Here is a 15,032-nt window from a genome sequence, read left to right on the forward strand (position 1 = left end):
TTACCTGAGATTGTGAAATTGGTCCCATAGAATCCTCTTGTTCTTGGGGGGAGTTGGAATGATTTGAATACGAAGTGGAAGCTGTACAGTGGAAACCTGTATCTCTCCATTTTGCTCTGACGGAGGTGACTCTATGGTGATAGCTACTTGACCTAGTAATAAGCAAGGAGCCCAGGCTGCACAAGTTCAACAAGTGAATGAAGCTTGGAGAGAATAGGATGTACACTTATTTCTGTAGTGTTAAACTGAAAATCAGTTCTACTCAATAGAGCATGCGAGTCCTGTATGCTGTCACGCCTGGTGTCGTCTTAACTTTAAACCACCTGACTTTTGTCATGCCAACTTGCAAACCAGTCATACCACCTGTAAACTGCTGTCATGCTAACTGCTGTCATGCCGACTGCTGTCATGCCAACTGCTGTCATGCCGACTGCTGTCATGCCGACTGCTGTCATGCCGACTGCTGTCATGCCGACTGCTGTCATGCCGACTGCTGTCATGCTAACTGCTGTCATGCTGACTGCTGTCATGCTGACTGCTGTCATGCCAACTGCTGTCATGCTAACTGCTGTCATGCCACATGCTGTCATGCCGACTGCTGTCATGCCGACTGCTGTCATGCCGACTGCTGTCATGACAACTGCTGTCATGCCGACTGCTGTCATGCCGACTGCTGTCATGCCGACTGCTGTCATGCCGACTGCTGTCGTGCCGACTGCTGTCGTGCCAACTGCTGTCGTGCCAACTGCTGTCGTGCCAACTGATGTCATTCCAACTGATGTCATGCCAACTGCTGTCGTGCCACCTGCTGTCATGCCATTGGCTGTCGTGCCAACCTTTAACCCCTGTCATACGAACTGTCAAGAGTTGTCATGCTAACTGTCAACTGTTGTCATGCCAGCCTTTAACCCCTGTCATACGAACTGTCAAGAGTTGTCATGCTAACTGTCAACTGTTGTCATTCCAACTGTAAACTGTTATCATGCCAACTGTCAACAGTTATCATGCTAACTGCCAGCAGCTGTCATGCCAATTAAAGGAACCAAAGTATTATTATATGAATATTTTGATAGTTCAATCTTTTGGCCTGTTGGTATTCGCCCAACAATAATGAAAAATTCAGGTAACTTTGATCAACATATAATATTGATATAATATATACAATATATATAATAATCAGTAAAGATATAAATACCTTGAGCCACACCCTCAAAATTGTAAGCAGTGTCCTTGACAGATATGTAAACTGAGATCCAGCCAGACCAAGGCCAAAGTATGCTGGACCAGGTAAAAGCCACCTCCAGGTGAGAGCCAAATTGAGGGGTGTAGGGCTGCCAAACCGGTGGTCCTACGATAAAACAAGCGGAATCTTTAGGCTAACAATACCCCCATTCATCCAAACAATGCTCCTTTAGCACAACAATAATCTCTTCAGGACAACAATGCGCTTTTCGGCCCAACAAGGATCTCTTCAGTAAAGTAACATGTTCCTCGCTTAAAAATGCTTTCTTCAAACTCACAATAAAAAAAGGCCCAGATACACAACTTTTCAGTACACCCCACATTTGTCAGTAGAAAATAAAATTGTAACTTAATTAAATCAACCATTTTTTGAATTGATGCTGCAAATTACAGCTATGCCAAAAATTGTATGTAGACCTTTTTATTGTTTTTGATTGGCTACCACCGGTGCAATGATTGGCTAAATCGCCTGTAATTTTTGATACACCCTTATTTGTATTTTGTTACTAGTTTTGACCAACACTACTAGTCTTATTAGTTGTTACATATTTTTTAATGCAAATTGTTTAACATGCCAAATTGTTCAACAGCAGCTACTAGATGGACTAACAATACAAATGACTGAAAGGCTATAACTGTATATCACTAACTTCTGAAATTACTAAAATAATAGTAATAACATAACAAATTAACGTAAATAATTTATAATTTAACTTGAAGAATTTATGTAAAATTTTTGCTTCGTACTATGTAAGAAATTCCATATAGCACAAAGCGTACGATCGCCACAAACTCCGTTTATTTGAATAACTAAAGCCCTATAAACAGCTTCAAAAATATCATTTTCTCTCTTGCTGCACTTGAAGCAAACGACGTGCAGAGATATCTCTATTCTATATACTAGTACCCTCGTAGTCTAGCGGGCAGTGAGAGATCATCAGGTGTGCCGATATAACAAAGATAATAAGTATGTGCACAATTATTCATAAATACTTAAAGGCAGTCAATTGGTGCAAGTGTTAGAGTGTCAGTCTACCAAACTGATTGTCACGGATCAGAGTCTTGTATAAATCACACTTTTATCTTAGCATCTAGCCTTGGCTTTGGAACAATGGACAGACAGACACCACTCTTATTATAGTAAATATATTTTTGTTTTACGTTAGTTTAGACATATACAATTTATTTGCAGCATAGACCTTGCTATGGAGAAAAAAAGTGAAAAAAATTAGTTCAACTTGACATGAAAGGTGTGATCTCCTTAAAATTACTGTAACCAAGAAAACTAAACCAAGTAAGTGATAAAAAAAGATAATACATGTAGTTATCGATACAAACCAATAATACCAGTTACTGTACAGTCATAAAATTAAAAAGTTAGGTTTACTATTTTTCCTATTTGAAGAGCCAAAGAGATGAGTTTTGGATGATCTTGGAGCGAAATGGGCAATTTGCATGTATTTTACTGTTCGTATAATGTAAAACCCATATAACACAAGCATTCCCGGATCGAATTATTTACGTTGTAGTAGCTTCTACTGTACAGAGAAATAGGGATCATATTACAGTGATCCTGAGTTAGCGGTTAATGAGGACCTTGAAAAGTTAAAAACCATACAGCGCCATGAACTCTTTGTCTTATATATAACCAGCTGCGGGTCATGTTTTAAGGCAGTTGCGGCAAAATAAAATTTAGCTTAGAATTAGAATGTTTGATTTACTTGTTTTCATTCGAAAAATGATTTAGACTGATTTGCTTGCTCATTTTTTCAGTTTGAGGAAAATGTTGAAAGAAGATCTTCCAACATTCTTCAAGCGATAAATTTGAATAACCTTTACTTAACCTTTGAATAACCTTTACTTATATTATATCCTTTGACAATGGCAACAAGTCCAGAATAGGCTGTTTCCCAAATCTAGTTGCTACGAAGATTGTAGGCTAATAATATTTTTTCAAACTAAATAAATATAATATGTTAATACAAATGAATATTCCCTTTCATCACCTTCCTGATGTGTCACGCTCGATGGAAATAAGAAAAATCTATAGAAAAAATATAGAAAAATCTGAGATGCACTGAGGCTTCAGAAGATAAAACACAAAGTAGTCAAAGATGACTGTACATGAAAAGTCTGTCTATCAGCTGGTGAAATTCTGCGTTTGTAGGAAGTGATGCGTAGAGCGCTTGAAGTGTGACCAAGAGAGTAATACGAGTGGTGAATGTAAAACTCCCACAGCGGCATCATAGCTAAAAATCAGAGACAAATAAAATCGAGGAAGGGTTAACTCACCTCTCAACCTTCCACTAAGTCCCATGCCATTGAGGATGGTAATGTTGGCGATGAGAGGCATAGCTGTGTAGTAGATGGGCTGGGAACAGTAAGGCCACATGTACGGGCACTCTAGCATATCTATATAGGGTGGGAAGAGGGAGGCCTGTGGTTTGTAGTTAATCAGTGCCTTGTATGCCTTTCTCAAGTCCAGCCTACCAGCTCCTACAGTACAGAGACACGGAGTAGCTCTATGATAGAATACATAAAACAATGAAACAATGAAACAATTTAACTTCATGCAAGATAAAAATATACTAAAGTTTCTAGTTTGTTATATCTAGGTATAATAAAGCATGTGTGACATGCAGGGGGCATATTGAGCCTTAGCAAGGAAAGAGTTGATAGAACAGATCTGTCATTTCTGTGAGTTTAAATATCAATTTTTGAAATAATACTAGAAATTCCACTGTCATACAGCCCACGACCAAAGTGATATTGGAAAAAGAAAGGGTACTGATGGTTGAGAAATGCAATATTAGCAGTCAAATAGGATAACTGCAATGGTAGCTGTAATGTACTGGGTGTGGGTGTTATTATATACAACAAATAGCAATAATGAAAGGAAAAGATTATATGTTTATATCTCTCTTGCAAAAAGAGAAACGCAATATTGGCCAATATTAGAAGTAAAATGCACTGATATTATTAGAATAACCAATATTATTTATATAGTAATAATATAAAACCAAAGCACAATTTTTTTTACATTTCAAAACGGCATAGCTAACAATATCCCGAAGTTGTGATATTTATATAGATTTTTAGAAAATCTGTACTACGTAGTCATTGTTCTGTAGTCGTCCAAACTTATAATTAATTATTGTAATAATCTCATAAACGTTAAAAAAATATCATCGTCATTTGCTTTACTGACACTGCGTTGGACATCAGTTAGAATGCGAAAGTATTCAAATATGTCGGCAAATGAAATTGAAAATGAAAAAATTGAAATCGGCAAGAATGAAACGATTTCTGTACTCCTATGTTAATTGCCGAAACCTTCGGCAATTCGACAATGATATAGACTGGTGAAAAGTGCACGTTTTTTTTCGTGAAACGCGCAAGACTTTATCGTTCTATTCTCTGTCGCTCGGCGTTTCAATTTCTGGTCTTAACTTTTATTAATCCCAGCTTTTCAAGCGTTTTGTGGCGACTTTCGTCCAAAAAAATCTGTCTATTTGTGTAGAATCCGATCAGATGGGTTAGTTTTAGGAATTTGCGGTAACCTTTCAAAGGCTTGGTAACATATTTAAATAGGTTTATATGCGTTTTGTATCATTATTATACTTAAACGACTTTACTGAAAAATAGTTAAATTTGTTGATAGGATTTCGTTGCAAGGGTTTGGTGACGGCCATTAACGGATAATTTTTCGAGAGTTGTGTGCACATGTGCATTTATCATAATTCTCCCAATCAATCGTTTCACTCTTGTTTGGTCGTGGGATTATAATCGCATTTAAATCAGACATTTAAATTTTTCCAGAGCTCTTTGTCATGAACACAATATGACAACGATAAATTAATGATATGCACATGATACGAAAATGCACAAATTGAAAGCTGTAAATGTTATTTATTGAAATGTAGCAAACCTTTTATTGATTTATGCACAATGTGTATTGCTTTTAGATAATTATATACCAAAGTGATTTGAGGTAAATTTTATATGGTCTAACAGTGCAAGGAATAACTTATGACAGCACTATAAAAATATACCGTCCACGCAGAGCATAGAATTATATTAAAAACTATTTTCTGCTATAACCAGACTTCACTTAATAATTTTTCCACCTGCCTTGTTCACAGAAGAACAACAAAAACAACATAGCCTTACAATAAGATTGCTTGGACCAATACAATGAATCAGTTAAGGTTTCGCGGCACCTAGCATGTTTGGTTTTAAAAAACCGCTCGGGGAGATTGAGTAGCTATAGCTTTTGTCACCACCTTAGTGGCTGTTGCTATACCTATGCCATTGCTCAGTTGTCTTTTGTCACCACCTTAGTGGCTGTTGCTATACCTATGCCATTGCTCAGTTGTCTTTTGTCACCACCTTAGTGGCTGTTGCTATACCTATGCCATTGCTCAGTTGTCTTTTGTCACCACCTTAGTGGCTGTTGCTATACCTATGCCATTGCTCAGTTGTCTTTTGTCACCACCTTATTGGCTGTTGCTATACCTATGCCATTGCTCAGTTGTCTTTTGTCACCACCTTAGTGGCTGTTGCTATACCTACGCCATTGCTCAGTTGTCTTTTGTCACCACCTTAGTGGCTGTTGCTATACCTACGCCATTGCTCAGTTGTCTTTTGTCACCACCTTAGTGGCTGCTGCTATACCTACGCCATTGCTCAGTTGTTCACGAAAGATTAACAATGCTCAGGCTCACACAGAATAAAGCTTGCATTATCATTGGCTGAATCTTCGAGTAGTACAAATGGTCAGAGGAATTTTGTAAGTGACCTGGACGACACCAATGTTTTTTTTTCAGCCTACGGTTCATTGATAGAACTAGACTAAAGAAAGCGCTATTAAGACATCTTGTTTCAAGAAATTCTTGTTTTATATAAAACACAGCATAGATTAATTTCTATCAACATCCCACATCATTTAATGAGTTTACATCTGAATTGCTGACACAATAAATCAGGTATGTAAAATGCTGTCACCCTTCCAACTCACATTCTCTAAACCCCTTGCCGGAGCAATTCCACCATCTGAATTTTGCTTGTTACAACAAAAATACCACATGTAACACAAAAGCATTATGTTTGCGATAGAAAAAACTGCAAAGAAACAACAGACTGATCGGCCTCACCTTGTTCAAACATGTTGGCATCTGGTAATCGTTTGGCAGAAGCAGTCAGTGCCTGTTTCATAGATGCAGGGTTCACAGGCACACCTGCAACAATTCAGTTTTTTTAAAGCGATCATCTGTAATACCATCTCTACATTTAAACTCTTCAAAACAGAAGATCAAGCAACAGGCAAGTTTTATACTAACCCAACACTTACATAAACCGTGTCATAATTCATAATAATAATTATAAATATGATTGAATATAGTCAGCATACAGCTGAAATATACTTTACGGCTGGACTTATTCAGAGAAGGGAGAGCAATGTACGAATCACTAAAGAACGTGCTAGCGCTTGTACATTATTATCAATTGCTAGTACCAAACATTAACGTGACAGTGTCTACGCATTGTGTGAAACTCGTTACAAAGTGAAACACTATTATTTAAATCAAGAGTCGTTTCCTCATGAGATAATTTATATTTCTTCTACAAGCTTGAGCAAGGGCTGTAGCACAGGTCAATAACAAATTCATGCTAAATGCTAATTTCTACTATAATCAGTCATGTACATGTAATATGGTTTCTAAGACGTGGTTTCTAAGACGAGGTTTCTAAGACGTGGTTTCTAAGACATTGTTGAATGTTCAAGAAAGGATTGCATTGTATGAGATCCGGACCCACGACATTCCGCTTGGCAAAGCTACCACCTACCCCAATCATCACCTTCCACGATTTTAGAATTATTGTGCACGCCTGTTGATTTCTCACAGCACACCAGAGCGCTGGTATTGTTAGTTAGTTTGACTATATACTCCGCTGGAGTATTTGAGTCTCCATATCAGTCTCCTTTGTTCAAGGATTTTGTAGAGCTTTGTTGAAGACATGTCCAAATTTTTCAGAAAAAGGATCCTACTGATAATTTATGTGCATTGTTAACACAGATAAGTTGGTATAAAGTGAAATCTATTATCTTTAAATACGAGCATTATTATATCATTACTGCAATAGCTCCAAAGTCAGCTAAGTTGAATATAATACAATTTTTTTTGTTTCAATCAAACTTGTTTAAAAATTACAAAAACGCCGAATGCAGAATCTCCTATATTGGCAGCACTACAAATATTAAATGGCTCAGTTTTCAAGATATATATGGGTATAAAGTATTACAAAGGCATCTGCGAAAATACGTAACTGGCAGCATTTAAACCCACTATTGCATAAAAGGGCAGACTGAGTCAGACAAATCTGCCAAAAAACATAAAACAACATCTATATATATATATATATTTCTCAAAGTATGTATGTGTGTCCCTCCAGCTATAGCTATTATTAGAATAGCTGTAGCTAGACAACGTAATGCAACCTCATGGCATACCGTCATTAGAAGCCTAGCGTTTATTAACTAGCTGACTGAAATTTTCCATTGGCAATGTGCCAGGCTAATAGCAAGTGGTAGGCAACTCTCATCACTTCTCATTGTTTATAAGCTGATTTTTAATACCATTTTCCATTGGTAATGTGCCAGGCTAATAGAGAGTGGTAGGCAACTCTCATCACTGCTCATTGTTTACATGCTGATTTTTAACACCCGAGCAACGCCGGGAGGCGCAGCTCGTATTAACATAAAGCATGAAAAATTACACTGCAAAGTTTGTGAAAATTTTCATGTCATTCCTTTTTCACATACCAAGGACCATGGCAACACTAGTTTTCTGCTTTTTCCAACTATACCGTTTTATTAACAGATCCATCGTAAGAGCAAAAATATGACAATAGATCAACTTGCTGCTTCAGTTACTCATGAAGTTACTCAAAATCAGTAAAATTATCTAAACATGTATCAATAGCTACAAAAACTAACAGATTCATTATTTTACCGATTACTATGTTTAACAATAAATTTTTAAATGTAAATATTTTATATTCAATGTCAGCCAAAATGTCAGTCCTCAAACTATTTAACTAAATGTATGTACATCCTAAACAAAGCAGAGAATTGAAATTTGCTATTTTTATCTGGTATAATATTTGGAGAAAAGCACAAATTGTGTCTAAATGGCCTTATATGACTTATTGCTTAGACAGAAAAAACGCAGGTTTGGTACTGAGCAAATGGTAAGTAATGCAAAGTAAGTACAAATTTAGATTTAGGCTGCCTTGTAAGATGGAAAGATTACCACTAGTAAAATCATCATGATCCACCTTCATCAACAGCCCTTTAGTGTTGCCTACCTTAATATAGCCTTGGAGGGCAAAAAGAGTGACTCTTGCATCATCAAATCTGCTTAAATACTGGACTACAAAATCCCACTTCAAACCTTTCTTACCCATGACTACACTGACAGCCCTCAAACACTGTTTTCAATGGATGATTTTTCTCTGCACAAACATGCCAGGGCCTCAATTAGTAATAAAGTGCTGGTTTTTTGTTAAACCTAAATTGAACACTTATTTTTCTGCAAAACACAATTTAACTGTATCAGCACTTCAACATAAATCAAGGGCCAGCACTGACATTTCAACTCACTAAATATTCCTTCTTTCACTGACATAATAAACAGCAAAAACGTTATAAAACTGAGTTAAATGGAACAGATTTGAAGCTTAAAAATGTAATTGTTAAATTTGAGATGATTCATGGGACAAAAATAGCCAGGATCGGAGGAAAAGGTTGGGGAAGGGTTAGCCAAAAACCTTGATTAGGACTGGAGGATGGAGTATGTAAGAACTTTGGCTCCTTCTTATGACACTTTACAACAAAAAATATTTTTACTCAAGTTAAGAATCGTGTGAAATGAATGAAGGACTTGCAAACACGAGTGGATAGACATCCATTGGCTAAGTCTATGTATAAATCTACTGCTGAATGCCCGGTGTTGCCTGGGTCATGAACAAATCTTTGCACAAAGAATTTATTTTTATTCAACATATAACAGCATTCAATTTTTTAAATTTCGAACTTCATATCATAAGAAAAAAATGTTGTGCAGTTCAAATAAATTAAGAGAAAAACTAAAACACCTGTAAAGATTTTCAAACATTGTCAAACAACTGTAACTTTTAAATTTCAAGATCGTGAAATAAGTGTTTTGTTGAAATACATCAAGAGAAAAAATAAAACTGTAAAAGTGTTTAAATGTAAGTGTGAAATAATTAGCAAGCTAAATAAAGTCTGTTTTGCTACGATTACATTAAAAAATTATTTGGTGTGATTTATTTATGAATTATATGATTTGAATTTGTTGGTGTTGGCACGGTAAGGTGAAAATATCATATAGAGTAGTAGAAAAACTATCGCAATTCTTTGATGCAAACACCTCCTGGTAAAAATCATCAAAATTTTATATACGTACTGTAAATATTAAAAATTAGTAACAAAACAATATGATAATCTTAGTAACCATAGTCACCTACAGTAGCTTTAGTGTACTTAATGGTTATGATCTGCAAGAAAATGTAACATTACAATGTACTACATGGAGTACGTACCGTGGGGAGTTCTTACCCTTGAGACTGATGTATAACATGAACGCTGAAGCTAACTTGAATGAATTTAGTTTACTCAACACATACTTGAAGGAAGTTTCAGTATGTATTCAACTTTCAAACTAAAATTTTATCACTAATCTGTTTTCAATTTTGTTTCAACAAATAACGATGAACTGAGATAGCGAGTATTGTATATCTCTTTCAGGCATTTTGGGAAGGATTTCGGAGAATAGCATTTCAACATTTCTGTTATTTCATCGTAATCAGTACACCAACTGCCAAATTTTAATTTCAAGATAAATTTTTGTCGATATTGTATGGCGGAAAACAAATTCGCCCTAGTATGGCGAGGACGAGAAAACATCGAGCTTCATAGAGTAAGATATAAAACATCTTATAACAAGGGCATTATAACCCGTAGGCGCACTGTATTAATTAAAAAATTAGCGTGTGCAATCACGAAAAGGGTATTCAGTACATGGTAAGAGTGATGGAAATGGTAAGAGTGATGGAAATAGTAAGAACTGCATGGTCTTGTGGTTAGACACGCGTGTTTACAAACTTGCGGTTGCAATCTTCGTGAGTTCTAAACCAATACGAAGCAGATCTTTCATTCCCAGATTTTAATAGCTATAGCTGGACAGGCACCGCATGAGAAAAGACAGATGACAAACTTTGAGATTTTTGTATATAGAAATGTTTGTTTGTTGGTCTGTTGTATGTCCAGTTAATAGTGATAAAATATGCAAACCTTGCGTCGCTAAGAATAAAAAACCTCTTTGCACTAGAATTGAACTTCTGGAACACCGGTGTTTCCGAGTGCTAAAACCTTTTTCATTGCTTGTGCCCCCTACGGGGATTCACCTAGTTGAATAATAAAATTGTAACATCAATGTTGATTTGCAGCGTCTCACAATGCTGAGATTATGAGACCTCGAAAGCTAGCCAATATTCTAAAGAGAATAATACCTCTGCCTTTTACTGCTGAATAGAGAAGCGTAATAGCCCCAGCTACAACTGGTGACGCAACGCTTGTACCCGAGAGAGTCTTGCATCCACCCTTTATGCTCGAGCCTCTTACTGATTGGCCATAGGTTACAATGTCAGGCTTGACTCTGCCATATCCATGGGATGACTCCCATGCAGTCATACCTAAGGGAGACAATTAATAAAGTCTTGCTGTTGATTGCAGAGGGTTAGAGGATTATCCAAACCATACCCTGAAACCCATGTGCCAAGAAACAATAATCTAAAATGAGATGTCTATCGGTACAATTTTTGGAATGATACAAAAACCAACAAACATTAAGAGGTAATAAGTACCATACCAAATGGAATTACATGCCTTGGCCATTTAAAACTTCAGACTATAATATAAAACAGTCAAGAACCTGGTCATTTGTCATAACAGCAGATATGCTATATTAAAGGTATATATAAGCTATATTGAATGTATCTTTTTATGTAGAACAACTTTGAAATGTTCTCAAAACAGGCACAACTCACTAATCATCCAACTTACCTCTAGAAGAGAACTTTGCTACTTGATCTTCATAATTAATTCCACCAACACCAATTGTGTCCATTTGATCTGCTGGGTTGTTGAGGGTTCCGTACAAAGGCCCATCATTTCCGATAGCAGAAACAAGTATTACCCCATTGGCAGTGAGCTCCCACACCTAAAAGAATACACGCTAATAACTCCACTAACTTCTGCAATAACACTTCTGAACAATAGCAAAAATAAAAATGATGGCAGTACCTGTACTCTGACACTGCTTACTGACATTAATAGTGTGATTGTCTAAGCAGATACTGCTAAAACCATTAGTAACTAAATTCTAGACACAACCCAACAGAAAAACTCCTTATGCTAGGCAGCTTGTTTAAGTGATTCAATAGCAGGACTATCTGCACTTACCTTGTCCACAAAGGGATGGTCCATGAAGTCAGGTCCCCCAATACTCAGATTAAGAATGTCTATTTTCTTAAGAATTGCATAGTTGAATGCATCGAGGAACCAGGAGGTGTACGAAACTTGATTGTTTGTGAAGACCCGGAATATGTACAAATCAGAATCAGGTGCAAACCCTAGACAATCTTGACTACTGGCTATAATGCCTGCCACAAAGGTTCCGTGGCCGATAGCATCATTCTTTGATTTTTCCCCGGTCCAATCAGTCCTGTCTTTAATTCTCCCTTTTTTAAAATGCGGATGATCATCGGCCAAGCCTGTGTCAAATATGGCAACCTTAACACCTTGCCCACTGTAACCGAGCTGCCATATTGACTCGGCGTTTAACGCTGATGTGATCTGACGAGGCACACTTCTTTTTAGACCACGACTTTTAAATCTTACAGTGTCCCAGAATGCATTAGCGCCTGATCCAACAGATGTAGATGTAAATAGTGTTCTGGCATTGAAAGAGGAACTATGAGCTTCATCTGAATGGAGGGATTTTAGGTGGCGCTGAACTCTAACATTAGGCTTTACAGTAGATATTAGTGGATGATGCAACAATGATGCAATGCAGTCATCTTGCTGTTCATATAAATGTAGAAGTTCAAAATCACTCGGATATTTTCCAGCAGGATTGTGTCTAATGATGACATCCCACAGTTTTGTCAGACGCAAAGCGGCTTTGATAAACCCATGACGTGCCTCCTTGGTGTAGTATCCTTTAAACTGCACAATGTATTCATCATGAACGGGACTTGTGGTTATAATGATATCTTGTGTAGTATTCCCATCCGCATCACAAAATCCTTTTGATGATGCTATGTCCAAGTCAGGGTGTGCCCACGACCCCAGAGTAGTCACAAATAGGACAGCACCAAAAAGGACCAGGTTCCAATTCATTTTTAGAAATAGCTCAGTATAGCATATCCATTTTTTAATCAATCCTCCACTTTTCACATGACTGTCTGCCCCCTGCAATTGAACAAATGGTTGAACAGGCATAGAAACAATTTCCTGAAAACTGTGATAAAAGCTAAACTAAAACCAGCAGTGATTCGAATGTTTGACATGACTTCTCTTCGTAGCGGTTTGAGGTAATAAGTTTTGACTTCAGCAAATGCAAGAGTGATTTGATTTGAAAAACAAAGTGATTTAAAATTTGGATTTGACAAGCAAATCACATTATGAAAAGGACACGTTCCAATGTAGGCCTACCCATGCTAATCTCTAATTTACTGGTTACAAGACAGCTAAGGTATCCAATTGCCGAGTCTTATTATTCTAAAATCACCACCAAAGGTAGCTTAAGTAATACACTTGTTATAAAATAACACCCAGGGTAATATTACATTCCATGCTCTGTTAATAATATTTTTAGGAAGTAGATACACGATTGAAGAAGCACAATAGCAAAATGGCAGACAGTAATGGGAGAAGAGTTAAGTCTTTGCGTATAGCCATTTGCTGCTCACTAATCTCAAAAATTTATTTTTATATGACGATTTTGTTTAATTTATTGCTATATATTTTGAAATCTTAATGACCCATGCAATATTATAATTCAGTCAAAATACTAATCTAATAACCTAATGTATATATATTATAATATGCCTAGAAAGTCTGCTGTGCAAACAAAATGTTGAATAACTAAATGTCGACAGACTAAATGCCGACAACCAAAATGTCGACAACCGCAAAGCCGACCGTCATAGTGTTGACGCATAATGGACTAAATGTCAACGAATCCAGCAGCAACATTCAGAAACTTTCGCTCTTGATAGGTTCTTCTAGAGCTGTTTGGGTATGTGTATACCTACCATGTATTTTCAATTTACACAAACTACTTATATGGATAAAAATTGAAAACTTGATTAACAATGTTTTAGCGAATACCCAATGCTGGACTTTCGAGAAAAAAGTGTTGTTAATTGAATAAAGAAATTTTGAATAAAGAATAAAACATATATTGGAAATAAAACAAAATAACTGGAATTGATGACATTTAACTTGAAAAGTCTGAGTTTCTGTAGGTCATCATTTTATTGTGGACATTTAGTTTGTTCTGTGTCGAGATTATTAATGTCGACATTTTGGTTGTTGACATCAAATTTGCCAACATTTATTCATTTGGCATTTTGAACCAATACCAAAAATCCAGTATATAAGTTGATTATTCACCTATTCTATGCTGTATAAATTAACAGTATTTAGAGCAATGCCTTTGGATCGCCTGTTACCCAATATTAAGATATATGCCAAAGTCTATGGGCAGTAAAAATTGTTGATAAGGTCTTACAATATTGCAAATACACTTTAGATGTAAAAACTTTTTTAAACAAACTAACATATATACATGCATCTGCGTTTTACAAAATCATTTATCTGTTTGCCACTCTGTTTATTTATTGTATAATCATGTCATTTACGGCTCACACAAGAATTTATCTTGTTTTAAGTGTTGTTAGTAGTCAAAAATAAGAAAAACGTTCGTTATAAAGGGAAAATAGAAACAAGTTGCGTGTTTTTTATTAGAAGTGTAACACATAGAAACACGAACGAATAATAATTGGTGTCAACTCGTAGATTAAAAAACCCTTGATATTACAAGCTGTCTAAAGATCTGACTTAGCGATGCACATGCATTATTCTTCTGTTTTAATGCGTACTCATGATGAAGAGAACAGAAAAATAAATAACGGAGCATCGATCAAGACCGAGCCTAGTTTTATGATGTAGTCTTAGATCAAAAACTCCATATTCAGAAACCGGTTAAATATGAATTTCATAAGCTACTTTTTTATCCATAGCATCGGCATGTAAACTTACATCGTACGACTTGAGCTAAGTATGTTTGATTTAAACAATGATAGATAAACAATTATATCTCTACATACGGTTGGCAGCTACGATTCATTAAAGTTTTTCATCAATACATAATCAGTTTCGTGTAGCCGTTGACAGGACATGAATAGTGCGTAGTAGACTTGTGACGAGTGATGGATCCTGCAAAATGATTTTGCGATGAGTAGCACTAACATGAACTGTACGTCGATTTATAAAGCCTGGCGCAATTAAACGTGCTTACAATTAATAGTTAGTAATCCTAATTTATCTCTTTTATAACATTAAACTTTATAAGAAAAATACTGTTCCGCTAAATCCAAGGCCATATAGTCCCAATACGTTAAGCCGACTAATAGACCGA

General features: G+C 36.2%; 1 protein-coding gene across 1 annotated transcript in view; it reads right to left on the reverse strand.

The window, feature by feature from the left end:
- Positions 1 to 14,812, reverse strand: part of LOC137389626 (membrane-bound transcription factor site-1 protease-like) — a 29,541-nt gene extending 14,729 nt beyond the window's left edge. The window contains exons 1-8 of the mRNA XM_068075686.1: positions 14,722 to 14,812; positions 11,789 to 12,799; positions 11,390 to 11,546; positions 10,837 to 11,019; positions 6,396 to 6,479; positions 3,535 to 3,738; positions 1,196 to 1,348; positions 5 to 152 (exon numbers count right to left, since the gene is read on the reverse strand). Coding sequence (XP_067931787.1) covers positions 5 to 152; positions 1,196 to 1,348; positions 3,535 to 3,738; positions 6,396 to 6,479; positions 10,837 to 11,019; positions 11,390 to 11,546; positions 11,789 to 12,727 — 1,868 coding nt within the window. The 5' untranslated portion in view covers positions 12,728 to 12,799; positions 14,722 to 14,812. The remainder of the gene's footprint in view (positions 1 to 4; positions 153 to 1,195; positions 1,349 to 3,534; positions 3,739 to 6,395; positions 6,480 to 10,836; positions 11,020 to 11,389; positions 11,547 to 11,788; positions 12,800 to 14,721) is intronic.
- Between the last annotated feature and the right edge of the window lie 220 nt (positions 14,813 to 15,032).

This window comes from Watersipora subatra, chromosome 3 (genome assembly GCF_963576615.1).
Source record: "Watersipora subatra chromosome 3, tzWatSuba1.1, whole genome shotgun sequence".
Lineage (NCBI taxonomy): Eukaryota > Metazoa > Bryozoa > Gymnolaemata > Cheilostomatida > Watersiporidae > Watersipora > Watersipora subatra.